This window comes from Crocodylus siamensis, chromosome 9 (genome assembly GCF_052110815.1).
Source record: "Crocodylus siamensis isolate JL-2025a chromosome 9, ASM5211081v1, whole genome shotgun sequence".
Lineage (NCBI taxonomy): Eukaryota > Metazoa > Chordata > Crocodylia > Crocodylidae > Crocodylus > Crocodylus siamensis.
Genome location: NC_143403.1, coordinates 4,606,279 through 4,627,099, shown reverse-complemented (window position 1 = coordinate 4,627,099; position 20,821 = coordinate 4,606,279). Strand labels below are relative to the sequence as shown.

At 52.6% G+C, this 20,821-nt stretch overlaps 2 protein-coding genes across 4 annotated transcripts; both read right to left on the bottom strand.

Annotated features, from left to right (window-relative positions):
* Positions 1 to 5,372: 5,372 nt before the first annotated feature.
* FOXL1 (forkhead box L1) lies at positions 5,373 to 7,618 on the bottom strand. Of its 3 annotated transcripts, none has more exons than XM_090062615.1 (2): positions 6,419 to 7,618; positions 5,374 to 6,162 (listed from the first exon to the last, which is right to left on the bottom strand). In XM_090062615.1, the coding sequence occupies exons 1-2, from the start codon at positions 7,107 to 7,109 to the stop codon at positions 6,098 to 6,100; spliced, it is 756 nt and encodes a 251-aa protein (XP_089918741.1). In that variant the 5' UTR covers positions 7,110 to 7,618; the 3' UTR covers positions 5,374 to 6,097. The 3 variants fall into 3 exon arrangements, with proteins under 3 accessions (XP_089918740.1, XP_089918741.1, XP_089918742.1); XM_090062616.1 differs by having other exon boundaries at positions 5,374 to 6,097; XM_090062614.1 differs by having other exon boundaries at positions 5,373 to 7,617.
* Positions 7,619 to 14,096: 6,478 nt separating this feature from the next.
* Positions 14,097 to 16,835, bottom strand: FOXC2 (forkhead box C2). Its single transcript, XM_090062485.1, has one exon. It carries the CDS (start codon positions 16,379 to 16,381, stop codon positions 14,981 to 14,983), a length of 1,401 nt encoding a protein of 466 aa, XP_089918611.1. The 5' UTR covers positions 16,382 to 16,835; the 3' UTR covers positions 14,097 to 14,980.
* Between the last annotated feature and the right edge of the window lie 3,986 nt (positions 16,836 to 20,821).

Here is a 20,821-nt window from a genome sequence, read left to right as displayed (position 1 = left end):
CTGTCAAAGCCCATAGACTTATTCTCACTAACTACAAGCTTTGAGACCCAGTCCACAATGATTTGTGTATCAATACTGCCTATTCATTTAAATATCAGATAATCAGTCCCTGATTTGTAGTCCTGCTACAGGCTTATCAATGTAGGAATCTGCTGTTTGGGTATTTACATTCTTCCAAGCAAAGGCATCTCATTTGGGTTTGAAGAATAATTGTGTTTTAATCATCTCTTAATGGTCCCAAGACATAAAGTAAACCAAACGTAACCAAAACAATTCCCTCGAAGTTATTCCTTCCCTTGGGCTGCCCTGCATTCTCTGTTTCCGATAGACTGCAAGCTTTTCAGAGCATCGTATGTCTGCATATTAGATCTCACAGAGTAACATGCATGTTTTCAGGGCTGGACATGTAATAATAGCGACTAGTGATGCTCTGTTAACGTTCTGCATAAGGCTTCATCACAATAGCTGGCTTCTATCATTGCATTTGTCCTTGAAGTGGCACTGTAATAATGAAATTAGCATAAAAATAATGATTTATTTGGTTCTTTCAAATGTCTATTTATCTGTAATGGGAAGCATACATTATGCACAACGCTTTCCAAGCCTCAGAAGTCGCTCATGCGAGAAATAACTTGCAAATTCTGACTTGATTTCCAAAAATGTGGGAAAGTTTATTTATTTCTCTGCGCATTCCTGATTTGCAGTGTGCTCTCTAAAAATGTCGCTAAGATGCAGGCTGCCCGAGCTCATGCTAAATTTAGCAACTGTATTTTAAATAAACACTCTTTACGCTTTGCTGAAGCTGCCTTTGAAGCTGGGTTAAAACAAATTGCATTTTCATGAACATTAACACTGCTTTACTTTGGAGTAAGCATGCATCCAAATTAGTAATAATGTATTATCCTCTGTAATCTGAAAATGAGATTTAGGGCCTAATTCTGCACTCCCGGAAGGACAATAGTATCGGAGCCCACATGTATTTTCCATGAAACACATTCCACTTCCTTCATTGAAGAAAAGCTATCTTTGAGCCCTTTAGTAAATAGCCCATCCACTCTGTAGGACCTCTGTGCAGTAAATTCACATTGATGCTGAATTTAGCACACGTATGCTGGGAAGGATCTGGCCCATTCTAAAGCACTTCATGATTTGTCTGGATAAAGCACTAAAAATATATTGTTGGGAGCAATTATGCAATGTCCAGCCTGATTAATGACATAACCTATTATTAGCCCCTTTTTTCCATCTGTTACTTCTCTGGTTCTGTGATCTCTTCTTCTTGGTCTTTGGGCTAAATCAGATGTGCTGCCTGTTTAATATCTGATTTTTTTTTTCTTGGGGGTTGGCACCTGGAATAAACGGAGGTATTGAATAGGTCAGGGCAGCTGTTCTAAGTGGATGGGGGCTGCATATCCCCTTAAGCTTCAGCAACAGGCCCCCATCACCATGCCACATCACCCCAAAATGTAAAAGCCATAGGAGGGAGGGAGAGCTGAAAGGCTCTTGTTACTATTGCAGATGGAGAGATGAAAGGAGTGGGAGCCCAGGGGTTGCAAGCCCTCATGGGCTTCATGTGGCCAGTGGGGTGCCAGTTGGGCAGCCCTGGAATAGGTAATAATCTACTCCATCCTGCCCTCTCCTGCCAACCCATGCAATTTATAACCAACCACCTAGGAATTAGCAGAGAATTTCTGGCCTAGAGTTTGAAGAGAGATCTCTTCCTATGCAACCAGGCAGAGAGTCTGTCTTGGGAGAGGCAGGAAAGAAAATAGTCTCTATGGGTTTTGTTTTGTTTTTTAAATAAATAGCAAAAAGTATGATCATATTTCGGTTGTCATCACAATTCCTGTGATTTCACCTTGGAAGGAGGTAGGATAGGCCAGCCATGGGCTCTTCTGACCAAGGGCTCGCACAAAAACAGCTTTGGCCCATACTTAAACACTTCCCGGGGTTGTTTTTAATATGTTATGGGAACTTTATGCGAACGGTCACTCAATGACTGGGAGCCCTACTTGCATGGAATGCAGTTCCCAAATCATTTCAAGGTACCGCTCCGTGCAAATGTAATGCCCCTTATAGAAAACTTGGTTTGGAAAGAAGTTATCCTGTGAGCCAAATGACTACATGTCTAGTGTGTTGTACTGTATACACTCTGTGCTCTCCCACTGGTGAAAAGTATCTGCATAACTCCAAGACATGAAACCTTGATGAGTTGAGCTAGGTCATTCCTACATAGGGGAATGGAGAGGCATATACACCACCCACACTGGCAGTGCCCTATTTATGCTGCATCCGAGAATATTTTTGACTTTTTTTCTCAGTGTTTCAGACTGCAGAGGTTGAAAACCCCATGTTGAAGATTCCACAGATAAGTTAAATAGTAGGTGGTGGATTTGAGCGCCGGCAGCTGCTCCCTTGCTATGAAACAGGTGTGAAATGAGGGCCAGCAAATTCCAGAAGCATGTCAAGATGCTCATTTATATTTGACATTTTTTTGCCCCAAGAGAATGGCAAAACTGTCAACGTGGCTGCTTCTTGGAACAACAATAATGTGTTCAACTAGATGCAAACGTGTGCACTTAAACGCATACTCCTGCATGTGCATTGATGGAGCCTGTGCATTATAGAGTTAGTGTTAGAGCATTATTTGGCTTATAGGTGGCATGTGAAAGGAGTGTACAAATAAATGATTCTTAACACTGGCCATATGTTTCTTTTATGCATATTCTTTCTCAGCGGCAAGCATTGATCAGCTGTCCACTCTCACTCCAAACTGCCACTCAGAATAATTAACCGATTCATTCAGAATGGGCTTAGTTTTGACACAAAAAAGATGTATTGATTTCCAAACTTAGTTAAATTGTTTAAAAATAACAGAGATGCAGTGGTAGCCTTCCTTCTCTCCTAAAATAAAATAAAACAAAACAAAACGACTCTACGAGCTGAGAAAATAAACCGCCGTAGCATATACAAATTAACACCACTCTGAAAAAGGGGTTAGGAATAAAAAAAAGATCTATGGTATGAAATTCTCGTTTCATTTTCAGGCCTGCATAAAACCTATTTACTGTCCACCCTGTCCTAAAGCAAGGAAGTGAGAAAGTCACTCAGCCATATTATTCTTTCTGACAGCCTAGCGGCAAGGGGACAGCCTGCAAAATTGAAAGGCTACCGGTATTAAGCTATTCCACTTCTTTTATCACAACTCACTAGCTTGCGGACCTCATTGCAACAGCATATCGTTGGGAGCAAAACTTCAGCTGGCAAAGTCCAAGCTGCCCTCTACAGACAAGCCATGGGCCACAAAACCCGTCTCTGATGTCTGCAGAGAGCAGGGCTGTTGGTTCAGCCTCCTTGATTCATCTCCATCTGGGTTACCCATGGGAGGAAGGATGGCGATGCCACTAAAGGCTGTTTCCTTACAAAAGGGATTACTGTTTCTTTTCCTTCATGACAAAGAGCACCCTCTCACAGGATGAAAGCCTGGAGCCATGGGACAGGGGAAGCCACCATCCTCCTCTTTCTCCACCCACAGACACGCTATATGCTACAGGGGAAAGCACTGGGATATAGCCTTGTCCCTGCTTCCAAAGTGGTGTCTAAAGGGCTTGTCTGGGAGCTAGATGAGCGCGAAACCAGGGAGTCGGGTGATGGGGACAAGGCTAAAAACCAAGAAATGTGTAAAATTGAATTTGTTTTTCTTTTAATGGGGATGTTTAGGCTGTGCGGGGAGGAGTGTTGTATGTGGATATTCGTAGGCCAGCCTGCAGCCAAAAATTATTCCCCCCACCCGTCCACTTCTGAGCATGAATGCAGTTGCTAGAGGGGTGTTGCCTTGGGGCAAACTGCAGCCTGATTTGGAGCAGTGCCTGTGAGATGGCATCTCTGTGGAGGTGTGCCACGGGAACCAGTTCAGTGTGGGTAAAAAGAAAATCCACAGTGACAAAAGGGGGGTGGGGTTCGGGGTTTTTGTCTTTGTTATTTTTTAAGGAGAGAAAAACCCTTGCAATTCAGAGCAAAAAGACCCAGCCTAGCAACTGTGAGCGCTGCAAAACCTTAGCAAACCAACAGATAGTCTGTCTGCTTGCATCTTTCTCTCGAACATCTGGAGAAAGGATGCTGAACTCAAAGGACATCTAACCTAGGTCCGGTAATAAGCTATGTTCCCACAGATCTCCCTCCCCTGGCAGCCGATAGCAAAAAAACCCACAGACTCCCACTTGCAATAGGATCTGCTTCTCGTCTTGCCCTGCACCCCCTTTCACCCCTGCTCATACGCACGCAAAGTGCCCATTAAGCACACTGGCAGATATATCTGTGTGAGAACTGTGCACGGTTTAAGTGACGTGGCCATATTCCTGACTCTTTGTGCTGCTTCTCGTGAGTGATTTTGCCACCCCGACTCCTGAAAGCCTTTCATGATGTCATCCACAATCCCAGACTAATCGGATCCTCTTCACAAGGTGGCCATTTATTTAATTCGCTACAACACCGGTATCACATTACACAAGTGAACAGCATATTAGACTAATAACCTAGAAAGGAGAAAACATTAACTCTTTCCACTCCAGCCATGGGGCTGCCTGAAACTGGACCAATTTATTATGCTCCTGTAATTCCTTATCCACAGTTTTAAAGTCTCACCTGTGAACCACGAGGTCAATTTAACGCCGCAGCTTTCCAGCGGCCTCAGCCAGCCAGCATTATGTTCGGCAACTCAAATAATATAATGCGGTCAAGTGTGTACCTAAAAGCCCTTTCTTGCAATTCAGCTATGGATATAACAGTGAATTTTCAATCTGGATATGTAAAAATACAAGGGGTTGTACCTGCCTTGGTACGATACGTATGACTAACTGGCTGTCTTAGCTTGCAGACATAGATAAGGTCAGGAATGCCTCCTACAGCTAGTGACTTTCTGTACTTTCCCACATTGGTTAAAATAAGAATTATTGGCCTATTCTGCTCAGCGACTGGATGCCAAGGAGTTAGGACATTTCAAAGGCAACCCAGAGAGTCCTGTGGGAAATGGTAAGGATTTTGAAACAGAGCTTTGTGGAGATAGCCAGGTCTCCGCTAGCCAAAGTGTTTGTTTAAAGTCTGCGCGTGAACGAGAGACAAGCCTTTCAGAGCAGTCACTGGCATCTCGAAGCCCTCTCATTAGCATCTCTCATCTTTTTCCCTTCGAATGCGCTGAGCTGTTCGATGCACGGTTGCACTCCAGAACAACCCCCTTCCGATCACCGCCACACCCCAAACACAGACCCTGGAAATCCAGGGTCTTGCACTTCTAGAAGGCCAGGTTTTTCTTCCCTCAACCCCTCAACATCATCCATAATCAGCTGCATGAACTGAAGATGATTTGGAAAGAATCAGCCATGTCATGGAACAAAATATTTTATTGGATATAGGTTTGGTTTCATAATAAAAACAGATGAATATAGATGCTTGTCAAAGGGCATCTACCCGTTAATATACAAAGCCTCTATTTATGGCAAGAAGACGAAATGCTCCTGACTGTCTATTATGTATCCAGATTAAAAAGAAAAACCTATGAGGAGCTGTTAGCTGCTTTCCTGTTCCCCCTGGATGCCTGTTTGCCTGGTCACATAGGCAGCTCCAAGACCGCTGGTTGCTATTGAGGTCAATTCGCTTTGCCAGAGCTGACCATGGATCCCAGCCATAGGAACTTTGCAGTTTCGCATTGTACATAATTAAGACCAGGAGTGACATCCAGAGCTGATTGCAAGCGAGCAGGACTGTACAGAAGGCAGATTATTTTAACTCACTTTGCTCCTCCGACCTGCCCTCATGCCCTTGGTTTGCTTGAGATGGCTGAGGTGCGTGCAGGCAGCGAGATGTATTGAGTGCAGAGCCACGCACACATGCACGTAACAGGGAGGGGATGCTTTTAAAAAAACCAAGAGACGCAAAGTTGCTGGACCAAACCGGGTCTGAATAGCATCAAACCATAAGCATTGTCACCGACTGGGTTAAAACCAGGTGCATCTTGCCCAGTCTCCTGGGAGGGCAGAGTGACCTGGGCAGGAGCAGGGACTTTTCCTCGCAGTCTGCAGCACTGGAAGTCAGGGACGCTCTAATTCAGAGGGGAATAAAACAAAGCCAAGCCCAGATCATGCAAAACCTCTGCTGTGTGCTGCACTGAGAACAAAAAAAAAAAAAAGGTTTGGGGTTGTTTTTTCAACCTCACAATTCGACATCGGGAGGGGGAGGTTGGAAATGCCCTGAAATCTGACCCTGGAAAGGGCTGAGGATGGAGGTGGGGGGGTCCATGCCCCCTCCGCCAACCCTCCCCCCCTCCCTTCTCCCTGTTTCTTCTACTGGAAATGAAACACCGTCTCGGAAAAGGGCAGCGGGAAGTAGGAGAGGAAGGGGATGCCGAGCTGGTAGAGTCTACCTTGCACCTGGGAGTCGAGGACCAGCGAGGCGTTGAAAGCCGGGCCGAGGCTGGCGGGGGCGAGGCCGGGCAGGCTGCCCCCCGCCCGCGCGTCCTCCTTGCGCAGCGCCGTGCGCCCCAGCAGACTGTCTATGCTGAAGCTGGGCGCCTTGCCGGGGGCTTTCGGGGCGCCGCCGGGCGCGGGGGGCTCGGGGCTGCCCCCCAGGCGCCGGGCCAGCGCCTCCGCGGGGGCGGCGCGGCACCGCTTGGCCGGCTCCGGGGGGCCGGGGGCTTTGGGCTTCCTCTTCCTGCGCCGGTAGTTGCCGTTCTCAAACATGTCGAGGCACTTGGGGTCCAGGGTCCAGTAGCTGCCCTTGCCCGGGCGGCTCTTCTCCCGCGGCACCTTGACGAAGCAGTCGTTGAGCGAGAGGTTGTGGCGGATGCTGTTCTGCCAGCCCTGCTTGTTGTCGTGGTAGAAGGGGAAGCGCTCCATGATGAACTGGTAGATCCCGTTGAGGGTCACCCTCTGGTCCGGAGCCTCCTTGATGGCCATGGCGATGAGGGCGATGTAGCTGTAGGGCGGCTTCTGGGGGGGCTCCTGCCCCGACGGCGCGAAGCCGAGAGCCGCGGGCAGGGCGGCCCGCTCCGCCCCGTACACGTACACCATGGAGGGGCTCAAGCCGGGCAGGGGGCTGCTGTAGAGGTGGCTCATGCTGGCCGCGGCCTCCCCAGACAGGGACAGGGCAAGGGACAAACCTCCCAGGAGTCCACCGGGGAGCAATCTGGGCTCCCGAGCCTGCCTGAGTCGGCTTCTCCCCCTCTCCCAGCTTCATAGCTCCCTCTCTCTCTCTCTCTCTCTTTTTTTTTTTTTAAGTTAAATAATTGTTGTAAGTTTGCTATTATATGTTGACTTAGCGCTGGAAAATAAATTGTCTCCGATAAACAGTCGTTTGTGCTCTCAGCCCACCCACAGTAATTAAAATTTCATTGCTACACCACTCCTGAGCTCGCTCCACGTGTCTCGCGGGGACCAGCCAATGGGTCTCCGGATCCTTCCTTCATCTGTTTAGAGAATTAGGCTGTTGATAAGTCTGCCCACCCACGTCGAATCAAGCTGTGTTTATTTGGAAAAATTTCCGGGCACCCAATATATAAACGCACGGATCTGATGTTTGAAATATCACGTCCACCCTTTGACGCTGCAAGCACACACAGGCGGCCCGGCAGGATGTTCGCTGCTGGAGCCCGGGGAGGGCTGGACTCAAATGGGGGGGTAAAAAAAACCCAGTGATGGGGGTGGAAGGAAGCACTGCAATGTGGCAGAGGGGGTGGGAGGGGTCACTCTGCGCTGCCCTGAAGGAGCCTGGCAGGGGCTGATTTGCTGCGGGCGCATTTTGAGCCTGCAAAGTGCTTCGGAGGGGAAAGGTGTGCGCCTTCCTCTTCTCTGCCGGCTGATGGAGGCAGGTGGATGCTCCCGGCAGGAGCTGGGCCAGGGCCGCGGGCGGTGTGATCCTCCCGGGGTGCCCCTGGGGCTCCTCGACGGGGAGCCCGGGCAGAGGGTTCGCATTTGTGAAGGCAGGCCTGTTGCTTTATATTATGTACTTTCCTGTTTATAACAAGGAGGGGGATTATAACAACTTTACAAGTGCGCGCAGCTGGCCCCTGCTTACATTAGGCATTTGGGATGCCCGGTTTTTTCCCTTCGCACACACGCTCTGGGAGGTTTTTGGTCGGGGTTGGGGTTTTTTTACGTTACTGGCTGATGCAAGGGCTGTCCTGGAGGGGTCCGCATGACCCGGGGCAGGGGGAGGTGTCGCTCCAAGCATCCGGATCCTGGCAAGCCACGGTGGAAACGCGGTGCGCTGGCAGCTCCCGGGCTCTGGATCTGCGCTGGGGGGTCGCCTGCCTCCCCCCGGGAGTGGGGGGGGGGGAGCTGCCAGATCCCTATGCCTCTAGAAAAGGTGTGAGTGCAGGATCGGGGCCTTGGGAAATGCGCAAGGATACGGGAGGGGGAGGGTTTGGTGGGAAAGCCCCCGGGGACCCGGGGGGGGGGTTGCCCCGAGTCCGCAGGGGAAGCTGCCGCCCTGGAGCATCCTCGGAGGGATGTGGCTTTGCAGAGCCAGGCGGGCAAGGTGGCCGCCCCCTCCGCCCCGGCCTCCGCCCACAGGCTGCCCCCGCCCCCGGCGGGGAGAGCCGCCTTTGCGAGCCAGGCCGGCGGGGGAGGAGCTGGGGAGCTCTGGAGCAAGCAAAGCCTCTCGCTGGGGGGCTGGCACAGCCCTTGGAAAGTGACTTCAGTGTGCGCGTGTGTGAAGCAGGCCGGGGGAAGCCGCCCCCCCCCAGCTCCTGGGTGGGGTTTGGGGGAACAGCACCCCCTCCCCAGGGGGGAGCCAGCCCCCCGTCCCGAGGCCAAGGGCACAGCCGCGTGTGCGCACCCGAGCCCGGTGCCAGCCTCAGCAGTGCCGGCGGACGGGGCTGCAGGGGAAGGGGAGGCGCCTTTCGGACATCGGGTCTCATCAGCATCTCTCCGTCAAACATCGTTTCACATAAAACTTCCTTGTAAAGGGGGATCTGCGCAGCGCTGCTCGGCTCCAGCTGCTTGCACTCAGCCGACACCTTATGGACATCTGCGGGGGGGGGCTGGACGCGAGCCGGCCCTTCCCGCGGCTCCTTGCACGGATCTAGATCCCCGCCGAGCCTCGGCGCGATCCTCCCCGGGAGCACGGGTCATTCAAACACCAGATCCCAGCAGATCTGCGAGGATCCCCCCGAAGTGTCTTGCCTTACTTTGGTAAATACCAACAGGAATCCTCCGGGGGGGAGGCAGACCCCAGCCCCGGCCGCCAGCGGCCCAGCTGGCCCTGCCTGAGCAGCCCCCTCGCCCCCTTCTCTGGTTCTTGGCCCGAGACATTCCTGCAGCTCGTTACATTATCTGGGTGGGAGCTGCCTCCTAAGTGTCTGTAACTCGAGACTTTCTAATGACTTGGAAATGACCACAGGCAGAGCCCGGGAGGGGGGGCCGGGGCCAGAGCGACATGCTAGATTTATATAATATACATTGCCTATACAGTGATATCCCAAAACGACGCCTATATGCACGGATTCATCTAGACAGAATATGACTTGATATATGACTATGTATGGACCGTGCGCGTGTGCATAGATCTATTATGGATCACATAGATCTATAGATCGCGTGTGTGTGTGTGTGTGTGTAATATGGATCACATATCTGTGGACCGGATCTCTTTCGCTCACACACATGCGTGTGTATATACACACACATATAAAGTAAGTGTGTGCATATGGATCACATATCTGCATATATTGATCACACGTGGGTGTATATAGCTATGTGCTATACTTTACAATATCGTGTATATATATACTATATTATAAAGTATAGCACATAGCTATATACACCCACGTGTGATCTATATATATATATAGCACATGTATATGCATAAATATGTGTGCATAAATATGCATAAATATATGGCATAAATGTGCATAAATATGTGTACAAATATAAATGCACATGCATGCATAAATGCATATGCATATATATAGCATAGCATGTATATATAGCGTGTGTGTATATATATGTATTGTAAAATAAAATATAGCACAGCTTACACACACGTGCGTGTGCATTATACAGCGGGGATACAGGGTCGCTTGGGGATCTCTGAGGGATGGGGGGGGGGCTATCTCCTGGCTCCCCAGGGCTCGGGCCCCTGCAAGGGGGCGGCTCGGGGGCTGGCTGCCCCCCAGGCGAGGGAGAAGGGCCATGGGGAGGGGAGGGGAGGGGGCTTAGAGGAGCTGCTCTTGCTCCCTCGAGGCGATGGGAAGCTGGGGCACAGGGGCCTGAAGCGATGCAAGCCGCCGGGCTGTGGCCGCAACGGGTGTCTAAAGATGCAGGGGTCTAAAAACAGAGCGCCCCTCGCCAACCCCCCCGCCCCCTTCCTGGAGGCTTCCCAGGCCAAGTGGCCCGGACCAGGGGCTAGTGACCGGGTCCCGTTCCCATGGGCCTGGACGGCTGGCTAAGGGGTGGCCGCCCGCTCTGTGCCACCCTCACCCCCCCTGCAAAGCGGCCTGTGCTGCCTTCAAGAGCCCCTTTCCGCGCGGCATTGCCTCCCCCAGCCTCAGCCTAAAACCCCCAGACCCAGCGGGGTGGGGGAAGAAGCTGCCAGCCCTCCCGTCCTGCGCGGCTGGCAGCGAGGATGCTCACTGGGGAGCCAGGGGGTCCGGATCTGCCCGGGGGTTGCATTTCCCAGGCAAAGCCCTGGCCCGTCGGCTGCTTTGGCAGCAAACCCAGAGGCGGAGCCCAGCCAATTTTGGACACGGGATTTCCCCCCGCCTTGGTTGTGTGACTAATCCCCGAGCCGCGGCGGGGGCAGGGCGGGCGGGATGCGCAGCCCCGGGGGGGCGACCCGTGGGAGGCCCCGATCCTGCCAGGGGCTGGCTCTGCCCCTCTCCGAGGCTGACCCGAGCAGGTGAGGTGGCTGCATAAAGGGAAGGGGAGGGTTGGGGGGTTTTTTGGTGGGGGGGAGCTGGCAAAATCCTGAAAACCTCAATCCCAGGGTTTTAAAATCCCTGGCACTCGAGCCCGCTGCCCCCGGGGCACCAGCAACCTAACTCGCACGGATTTCAGTGCGGCAGGAGCACGCCCTTGTGCATCGACTTGCGAGCCAAACACCCCCTAAAACTCATGCCCTGGACGGAGGAGGGACGTGTGTGCACGTCTGTCCCCAGCAAACCAAGAATCCGGATTAAGGGACCGGCCCATTTAAAGCGTTTTAAGCGGTGCTAGTTTTACCACGGCCCTGCGGCTTGCCTGCCTGGTGTGTGAGCCACCTGTCCTGAGCAGCAAAGGACAAGAGCAACCTCCCTCCCCCTTTCCAATCCAGAAATCATCTCCCCCCTTCACTTTTCACTCAAATCGGGACTAAACGGCGCTTTGCAGCAAACATTGCCGGGAAGAGCACCCCGGACCACGGGAAGCTGGGTGGGGGGGGCAGCTCTTGTTCCCTTTCAATCGTGTGTCTGCAGATGCAAAGACTAGCTCCTCTACGTGACTGCAATCTGCGCTGGGATCTCTCCTGGTCTCAACAACAAAAGCAGAAATCTGGAAGAAGCAGGGAAGCCCGTGGCGTGCTGGAGGGCTGGCAAAAGGCAGCGGTTCAAAAATAAATCAGGCTTGCAAAGGGAGGCGGGGAAGAAAAGGGGATCGTCAGACAGAGACAGTTGCATCCTTCGCACCCAAACCCCTCCGTGCTGGAGGCCTGGGCTTCACCCTCCTTCCCAGGGATGGTGTTCAGCCCAATAACGCGCCTCCTGACCTAAATCCTCCCTTGGCAAACGGCAGAGGCAGACGTCGCGTTGCTGTTTTATCAGCTCTCCCCGTGCAAATGCACAGCCAAGGAGTGCAACATGAGCGCGCAAAAACCGGCTTGCAAGCTTTATCCTGGGCCCCGACCACTGCTCCCATCCCCTCGGCAGCTCAAGGGCTATTCTCGCCCCCCGAGCTGTGTGCAGAGCCCGAGCCCGCGGCAGGGTGGTGGGGAGCAACACCGCTGGGAGCCCACGGATCCCCGCCTTGCGCTGTGCCCCGCACTGGCTGCAGCCCCGGCCCACGGGTGGAAATCAAGGATGAGCGATGGATTGTAATCAGCATCGTGGTCCTCTGGGGATGCGCTTTCCCTGAGGACCCGGCCCCGGCCGGGAAAGCTCGGGGCTGGGACACGGGGCAGGGGAGCGTGGCCCTGCTCTCCCGCCGCCGTGTCCGCTGTCCAGCAAAACGGAGCGGGTGCTGCCTCCCGGGGGGTGGGATGGGCACCCGGACCCGCCTGGGGCTCGTGCAGGCCGGCTGTCCACCCCCTCCACACTGGCCCTAAAAACCAACAGCGACCGACGCTGCCCAGCATCCAGGCAAGAGCCGGAGGTGCCCTGCGCCCCTGAGATGGTGCTCCAGCTCCAGCTCCAGCAAGCCACCTGAGCTGGAAAAGGGGCGTTTTGACCCGCTTTGCTCCCTCACGCACACACACGCACAATGGCAGGTCATTCCCAGCCCGCAACCCATCAGCCCCGCACCTCGAGTGAGCCCTGAGCTCCAGCACCTGATCCCCAGCTGGCTGCTTCTCGGATGCAAAGGGGTGTGGGGGAAGTCCATCAGCAAAAAAGCTGCACAAAGCCAACGAGGGGGGAAAACTAGAGCTCGTGGTATCTGAGCTACCCCCCCCCCCCCCCACACACACACAAACCTTTTCTTTTAAAATGTCTCCTTAGGAGTGTTATTAAGAGCCAAGAGGGACTAAAGCGGCTGGCAACATGGCCGAAAGCTTTATGAGTGTTGTTGAAAATGCAACTCCTGGCCTGTCCCCCCCCGGCCATCGACAGCATCAGTGTCTTCGGCCGGAATAAAGCCGGATCCAAAGCAATTGGGGTAATATGCCCACGACGAATAATATCATTTCCAGCCATCCCTCTGGTTACCCTTTCACCCCAACATATTCGGGGTGGGAGACAGCAGGATTTGTCCTTTCAGGAGCGGTGCATTATATTCTCCTCTTCACCGGGGAGGTGATAATAATACTAATAATGATGATAATAATGATGATAATACTAATAATGATAATAATAATGATGATTATAATGATAATAATAATGATGATTATAATGATAATAATAATGATGATAAGAGCACCGCATGCTTCTTGGCAGTCTGTGCCAGCAAATACAATTGCGGGGGGACTAGTCTAATTTTACTCAAACTTTCTGCAAGCAACGACAACAACAAAAAAACAACAAACCAAACCAAACCAAGCAAGCCCATGGTCAAAACGCTCGGAAAAAGTAGGCCATTTTTAAAATCCTAAATGCTGCGCCTTGGCAACATGCAAGAAAAGAGTGCGATCGCCTTTTTGTATTACTCCAGCCCGTTTGCCTGCTGCGCGTTATAAGAGATGGATAAGCCCTATGAAGAAGGGGAAGGCGGTAGCTTTCAGCGGCCGTTTAGGCGTCCAGCGTAAGAGCTGGGGCTGGGTCTAGGGGAGCAGAAGGCGAACACCGCGCCGTGGAGAGGGGGGTTGGTGGGAGAAACGATTACAAAGGACAAGGCGGCAAAAGCACCCTGCTGTGAATACAGAGGAGTCCCCGAGGAGAGCAGAATCAAAGGGGAACGTGCATTGCCCCGCACAGACGTGCTCTCAGCAGCTTTTTTGTTCCGTTTTAGGCAGAGGCTGTGGCTGCCTGGCAAAACTCAGAGCCCATCACGGGGCCTGCAGCTCGGCTGCTGAAAGGAGCCGGCGAGAAAGGGCGTACAAGAAGTGTCTCAGTCAGGACTCGCCGGGATCCCAGTGACTGTTTCATTCCCAGAACCTGGAGCCGGGGGAAAACCACCTCCCTCCAGCTGCAAGCTGGCAAATCCTCTCGTCTTTGCCAGGCAGTCAGCCACTGCTCCCATGCCAGCAAGTGCCTTCAAACTATGTCCCCCTTTGCAGCTGCCTTATTTTGTCGGCATTCAATTGTGACATGAACACATTAAAAATAATAATAATAATAATAATAATAATAATAATAATAATACCCGTTAAGTCTCCTTTGCATAAAAACCAACGTGTTTCACGTTTCTCTGCCCCAGGAAAGGAAGGGGGGGGGTGCAAAAACACGTACACACACACACATGCGCCAGACTTTGGAGCAGAAAAAACAACATGGATTTATTTTAAGGTAAGTACAATGAAGACCACATAAGACAAACAAACGTGAAGTAGAATAAAAACAAATAGTCCTTAGGAAGGGCCGGGGCGGAATCTATTTTACAAAACATCACACGTCGTAAATAATGGGGGGGGGGAAGTATCAGATACTTCGTCTTTCCCTCTGCCCCCAAATCCACCACCACCAACGACAAAAAGGAAGAATAAATTATCGCCTCGTTCAGTTAAAAAGAAAAAAGCTCTGCATGGAAAAGAAACTCTATGGCGTCATTGTCCAAAAGAAGAAGAAAAAAAGAAGAAGAAACGGCTTGTCATTGATGGTCAGTTAGGAAGGGACGGGCGACGTTAAAAAAAAAAATCCAGTGAACTCAACTTTAAATATTATATTAATGGCTCTGAACATCAGCCTGATTAGAAATCCACACACATTTTTTTTTACAGCACAATAAAGAGCACTTAAAAAATACCCAGGACATATATTTCTATATATATATATATATATATATGTATATATATATATACTTTTTTTCCTTTTTAAAACCGTATAAATGATCGCTGTGTATTGGTCCATAACTTATTTTTGTCTCAGCCCCCTCCCCCCCACCCCTATACTCTAGCATATAAATCTGCCACTCGGCTTAGATAATCATATATATATATATATATATACTTTAAAAGAAATCCCTTCTTTCTCTCTCTCTCTCTGTGTGTGTCTGTCTTTTTCTTTCCTTTTTTAAATTGTTTTTTTTTTTCCTTTTTCAAGTAGAAGTGACTTGTCTGGCTTGGCAAGGAAGGATGGAGGAAGGGGCAGGTCTAGAGCCCTCTCGGGGGCTCCCGGGTGCGCTGGCATCTTCCCGCGGGCTGCTCAGTACTTAGTGCAGTCATAGGAATAGGGGGTGGAGTGGCGGTATATGGAGGGCGCCGATCTATAGGGGATCTGACAGCTCGTGTTGCCGCTCACCTGGTGCTCGCCGAGGCCGGAGCTCTCCAGGCCGAGCCGGTGGGAGTTGAACATGTCCCGCACGGTGGGGAAAGTCTGCTGCTGGGCGCCGAAGGCGTGGCCGGGCAGGTGCGGCAGCTCCGCGCCGTGGTTGAGGTACCACGGGGCGGCCGCCTGCCCGCCGCCCGCGCCCGCGCCCGCGCCCGCGCCGTGGTGGCCCGCGGGCAGCGCGCCGTCCTGCGCCGAGGCCAGGCCCATGGTGCCCAGGGGCGGCGAGGTGCCGTCGGGGTGCTCGGAGAGGCCGTCCTCCAGCGAGGCCAGGTGCGGGGCGCGCTCGCCGGTGTAGAGGCTCATGGCCCGCATGCTGCAGTGGTAGCCGCCGCCCGCGTCCATGCCCTGGCCGCAGGGCTGGCTGTACAGCGGCGGCTGCGGCTGCGCGTAGCCCAGGGGCCCGGCGGGGCCCGGCCGGGGGCTCAGCTCGCCGGGCGGCGAAGTCCGCAGGGTCATGATGTTCTCCACGCTGAAGCCCGACGACAGCCCGTTGGTGGCGGCGTGGGGCTCGGGGCCGGAGCCGTCGGTGGAGGCGGACGGCGTGGAGGCCACGCTGCGGGGGCTGTCCCTCTGCGGGCTCAGCGTCTCCACCTTGGTGATGACCGGCAGGTCGGGCGAGGACGCCTCGCTCTTGATGACCACCTTCTTCTCGGAGGCGGACGAGGAGGAGGAGGAGGACGACGAGGACGGCTCCTTGGGCAGCTCCTTGGGCTGCTCCTTCAGCAGCCTCTCCCGCACCTCCTCCTTCTCCTTCGCCACGTCTTTCTTCTTGAAGCGCCTGCGGCGGCGCAAAAAAGACCCGTTCTCGAACATGTTGTAGGAGTCCGGGTCCAGCGTCCAGTAGCTGCCCTTGCCGGGCTTCTTGTCGTCGCGGGGCACCTTCACGAAGCACTCGTTGAGCGACAAGTTGTGCCGGATGGAGTTCTGCCAGCCCTGCTTGTTCTCCCGGTAGAAAGGGAAGCGCTCCATGATGAACTGGTAAATCCCATTGAGGGTGATCTTCTTGTCCGGCGCGTTTTGGATGGCCATGGTGATGAGCGCGATGTAGCTGTAGGGCGGCTTCACCAGGTCCTTGGGGGCGGCGGGCTGGTGGTGGTGGTAGGGCCCGTAGGAGCGCCCCATGCCCGCGGCGTAGGGCTCGGCGTGGCCCGAGTAGACGCCCATGGGGCTGGCCATGCTGCTGTAAGTCCCCGCGCTCCGGTAGTAGTTCGGCTCGCTCAAGTAGGGCACCACTCCCAGCGCGTTGGGGTCGGAGACGGAGTAGCGAGCCTGCATCCTGGACGAGCCCCCCTCCCCCGAGATGGCAGCCAGGAGGAGGCACCTACCCTCTGCGGAGGCCGGCGACCAGGCTCTCTCCGTTCAGCAGCCGTCAAGCAGCAGCAGCATCCTTCCAGGGGCGCCGGGAGGATTGTGCGGGGCGAGCTGGCTCTCGGGGTGCCTATATAAATTTTTTTGGGGGGGGGGGATGTCCCAGAGGCTGGGAGCGGGGAGGCGGGGAAGGGGAGGGGGGGGAACAAAAGTCTTGCAGAAAAACAAGAAAAACGAAGAAGCAAGGAAGGTTTCTTCTGTCACCTAGGAGAGATCTTGCAAGCCCCTTGCAAACTCAGCATCAAAATAAACTCTCTGGTGGCGGCTGAGTCCGGAGGGCGGGTGTGTGTGTGTGTGTGTGTGTGCGGCAGAGCCCCGCAACGCCAAACTCCCCTTCAAAGGGTTTGGGAAAGTTTCAAAACTTTTCTTGCTGAAGGCGAGTTTTTACTCTCCCCTGGCCACGCCTCCCGCCAGGGCTCGGGACCAATGGGCGAGCGCTCCGAGGCCGCGTCAGCCAATCGCGGGCCAGGGAGAGAATGCGGAATAAGATCGCTGCTTGGAGCGAGATAACACGCAGGGAGCCATCGGGGTTGCTTTTTTTTTTTTTTTTCCTAATTTTTTTTTTTCTTAATCCGAAAAGGGTTTTGTTGGGATTTTTCTTTTTCTTCTGTAAAGGTGTTGGATGCAAAGCAGCGGGTCGCAGCTGAGCCGGGCTGGCCCGTTTCACCCCCTGCAAACGTGCCCCTGGTCCAGCGGACCCGGGCTGCGGCGCACACGCGATGTCCATCCCGGCCTCCCGCCTCCAAACGCAACGACCGAGCCCGGACCAGGGCTGCGCCTCGTTTGCACCGCACCGCACTTCTTTGCCCCGCGTCTCCCGGGCTTTGCTTCGACTCCCCTAATGGGTGCAAGGTGGCACAGGGTGCGAAGCCAGGGTGGGTGGAGGGTGACGACCACCCCCCCCCCCGGTACATGTCCTGGGTGTCCCTGCCCGCTCCAGGAGCCGGACAGCTGGTTTCTCCAGCATTTTTCCCCCAAGGATCAGGGCAATTAAATAAAAAAGACTAGGGGTCGTTTGATTTTATACACAACAATTAAAACATCGAGAAGCAAAGGTGGAGACGGGATTTCTAGCCGTGTGACTCCCCCCACTCCCCTTTGCCCCCCCCCCCGGGTCTCTCTCCCTAATGATTTCATTAGAGGCAATCGGCTCCGGTTAATTAAGGACGCGAGCTGGAGGGGGGCGAGCGCAGGTATTTGGAAAAGCTGCTGGGAAGGGGCCGCCGGCGGCTGCCCAGCAAACCCGAAAGGAGTTTAAAGGAAAAAAAACCCTCTCTTTGGATGTGGATTTTCAAAGGGTGATTTGAAATGCGAAATAACGGATACACAATCGGCTCCACTCTCCTTTTCCTCTCTGCTTCTCTCATTTATTTGCAGGATCTGATTTTGCAAAAGCAGCGCAGTCCGGGGCTTTTCTTCTCGGGGAAATCGGGGCCGGTTGGGGCAGAGCAAAGGCTTCATCGAAAGCAAAGGCGATCTCTTCCCTCCCTGCGACTGGCTAGCAAATGCCCGATCCGCTTGGTGCTATCACACCCGGTTTGCTACGAAGAAATCTCCCCTGATTTGTGGGCTGGTACCCCTGAAAGCTAGGGAGCATCGGGAAAGCGAGGGGGGAAAGTCCGGGAAAGGGGAGCTCGTTCCGTATCCCTTTAAATTAAAATGCACCCTTGGTAACAATAAAATAAAATAAAATAATAACAATAAAAATGGTAATGATGGGAACTTGATTGGGAAATACAAGCTGGGCTCTGGCACCTCATGGTGATGAAGAGGGAAAAAATAAAACAGCCGTGCGTGTGTGGGGGTCATTATAGGAAGCAAATGGCCGGGTGATGTATTTTTTGTTCTGCAAAAGGCGAAGGATTATGACAGGGCTGCCCTTCAAACTAGCGACAGAGAAAGGCGATGGGTTGTGGCTGGAGCTCGCGGGTCTCGGCGTTGGTGCTCGGTGCACGGCGCTGTGCAGAAGACCGGGCTGCCCCAAAGCAGACGCTGAAACACGCAGGGGTGTTTTTTGCACCGAAATCCTGAACAGTTGGAAACGCACCCCGAGAGCTGCAACTGCAAAAGGCTGACCCAGCCGATTTTATTTTAGACGCCTGGAGAGATCGTTTGCTGGAAGTTGCCTCTCAAGAAACTGCCTTGAAATCTTACCTCCCAGGAGCTCACCAAGAGCAGCAAGCCGAGCATTACGCTTCGGCATCTTGCGTTTGGAAAATCGAGGCGAGCTGAAAGAGCACGACTTTCGACTGCAGATAACAACACCTCGAGCCCCAAAGGAGAGGACAAGAGAGAAGTCCTTTCAACCGAAGGAAAAATATCCCCTCTTCCTTGGCAGGGGCTGCTGCTTTCTCTCTTCCCCTGTAGGACTCGGGAGCAATATTGAGCCGACTTACTTGATCAGCAGCTTCTTGCAAATCCAGGGGTATTGTATTTATCCCTTGTGGACAGTCTTTAAAAAAAGCTGGAAACTTCCCGACACGACAAAGGTGGCGGGTGGTGTTGTTATAATGACGATTGGAGTCGCTACTATTAGTGTCATTGTCACTGTTAGCGCTGTTAGCGTTACTATTACTGTCACCGCGCGCGTTTCCTTGCCATTCTGGAGGATGATTTTTTATTTGTGTTTAAGGTGGGAACAACAAGAGCCGTGCAAGCACAGCTCGCGGCGGTGCGTGCTCAGCAGCAGATTTATGGCATTGTTTTGCTACTAAAATGCAGCAAAGCCCGTTGCTCCCGCGGCCGAGGGCAGCTCCGCTCCGGCAGCACCTGATCCCTCTGCTCACTTCGCGGGGTTTGGTGCCCTCCGGAGGATAAGCCGGAGAACTGAAAGTTTGGGGGGGTTTTCCTTTCCAAGGGGAACCCTTGAGTCTGTCCCGGTGTGGAAGTGCGGGTGCTGACACCTCCCGGCTCCCCTCCGGAAGGCAGCCGCCTCCGCTGCGTGTGCGCCCCGGGCTTTCGGTGCTGTGTTAGGACCCCGGGGCTATTTGTTAGCGGGTGAATGGGAGGGACGAGCTTCTCTAAAGAAGTCCGCTTTGCAAGAGGCGATGGAAACCACGGCTGCTGGTTTTTTTGTAATTCTCCGGGATACGTCTTTGCAGTCTCCTTTGCCTGGGGAAGCTGGCAAATAAAGAACATCTTTTTGCCGGGGTCCGGTTGGTTTAACACAAGATATCGCCTCTGCCACACGGACTGCTTCTCCCCGTAGACCGACACGGCTGCAGCCTTTATCCCGGGGGCAGATCCCGCACGTGCACCTGGATAATACTTAGCCTGGTGACTGATGCCACCGACTCGGGACCGTGAAACCTGCATCTGACCCGAGGCCAGTCGGTCACGTCCAACCCCGCCCGCCCTGAGGGACAGCCATCCGGTCATTGCTTCCCAAGCAACGCCGTGCAACTGTCCCCCGTGTACTAGCAACTAAGAGTCGTTTCGCAGCAACCCCGGGCCAACGTGGTCGCAGAAAGATGCTTCTTTTGCATCTTCGTTTGTCTCTGAACCAAATTCTTGACCTGCTTTTGTTGCTATCCTGTCCAGGTCTCAGGGTAGCAGCTGCAGCAGTTCTTCAGTCCCATGTGCCACCGGTGAGATGGATGCATGGACAGATAGATGGATGGATGGATGGATAGATGGGTGGATGGATGGATAGATATTACTTTTCTTCCATCTCCAGGGCAGCTAATAAAGCACATCCTTATTCTTCAGCGTTCATCTTTGGGAATGCTGCAGGAATTCTCTCTTCTTTTGCTGTTCTTAGACTTATTAGGTCCATTTTTGGGGGGCAGACGAGAGAACCGGAGTAAAGTTGTTCCACAAGTGGACCTGGACTTCAAGATCTTATTCAGTCTGTCTCTTTTCCTTCCTCCTCCTCCTCAGATTATTAACATTGCTAAGCAGAATTGCACTTTTCTCCTTCTACCTTCAATGCTCAAACCTGCATAGTTATTACTCTTTACTGAAAATGTTTAGAACATTTAGAAAAAGGGTTGTTTTTTTTTTAATTTTTAGAAATAAAAAAAAAAAACGTTTAAATATTCCTTATCAGAACATTTAAAGCAAACTCAAACACTTCGGTGAAGCCTGCCATATAAGAAGTATAAAATCAAATCATCCCACTTATTAGCATTGTTTTTCAAACAAATATGATGCAACTGCTTTTGAAAGCAAAGAAAAACTTTCCACTGATTTCTGGAGAAATACCGGATTATGGAGTAGTCTTTTTGAGCACATGGGATTTCAAACTTCTGGAATCAGATAATAGCTAAAGAGCAAAAAGATCTTACGTATTAGGGAAGTTCCTGGTTTAAGAACTTGCCCCAAAGTAGTAAGAAGTCCAAGGGCTAG

What these genes read in the sequence shown, in the direction of transcription:
- FOXL1 (XM_090062614.1), bottom strand. Translation starts at nt 7,109, where the DNA reads ATGAGCCACCTCTACAGCAGCCCCCTGCCCGGCTTGAGCCCCTCCATG.
- FOXC2 (XM_090062485.1), bottom strand. Translation starts at nt 16,381, where the DNA reads ATGCAGGCTCGCTACTCCGTCTCCGACCCCAACGCGCTGGGAGTGGTG.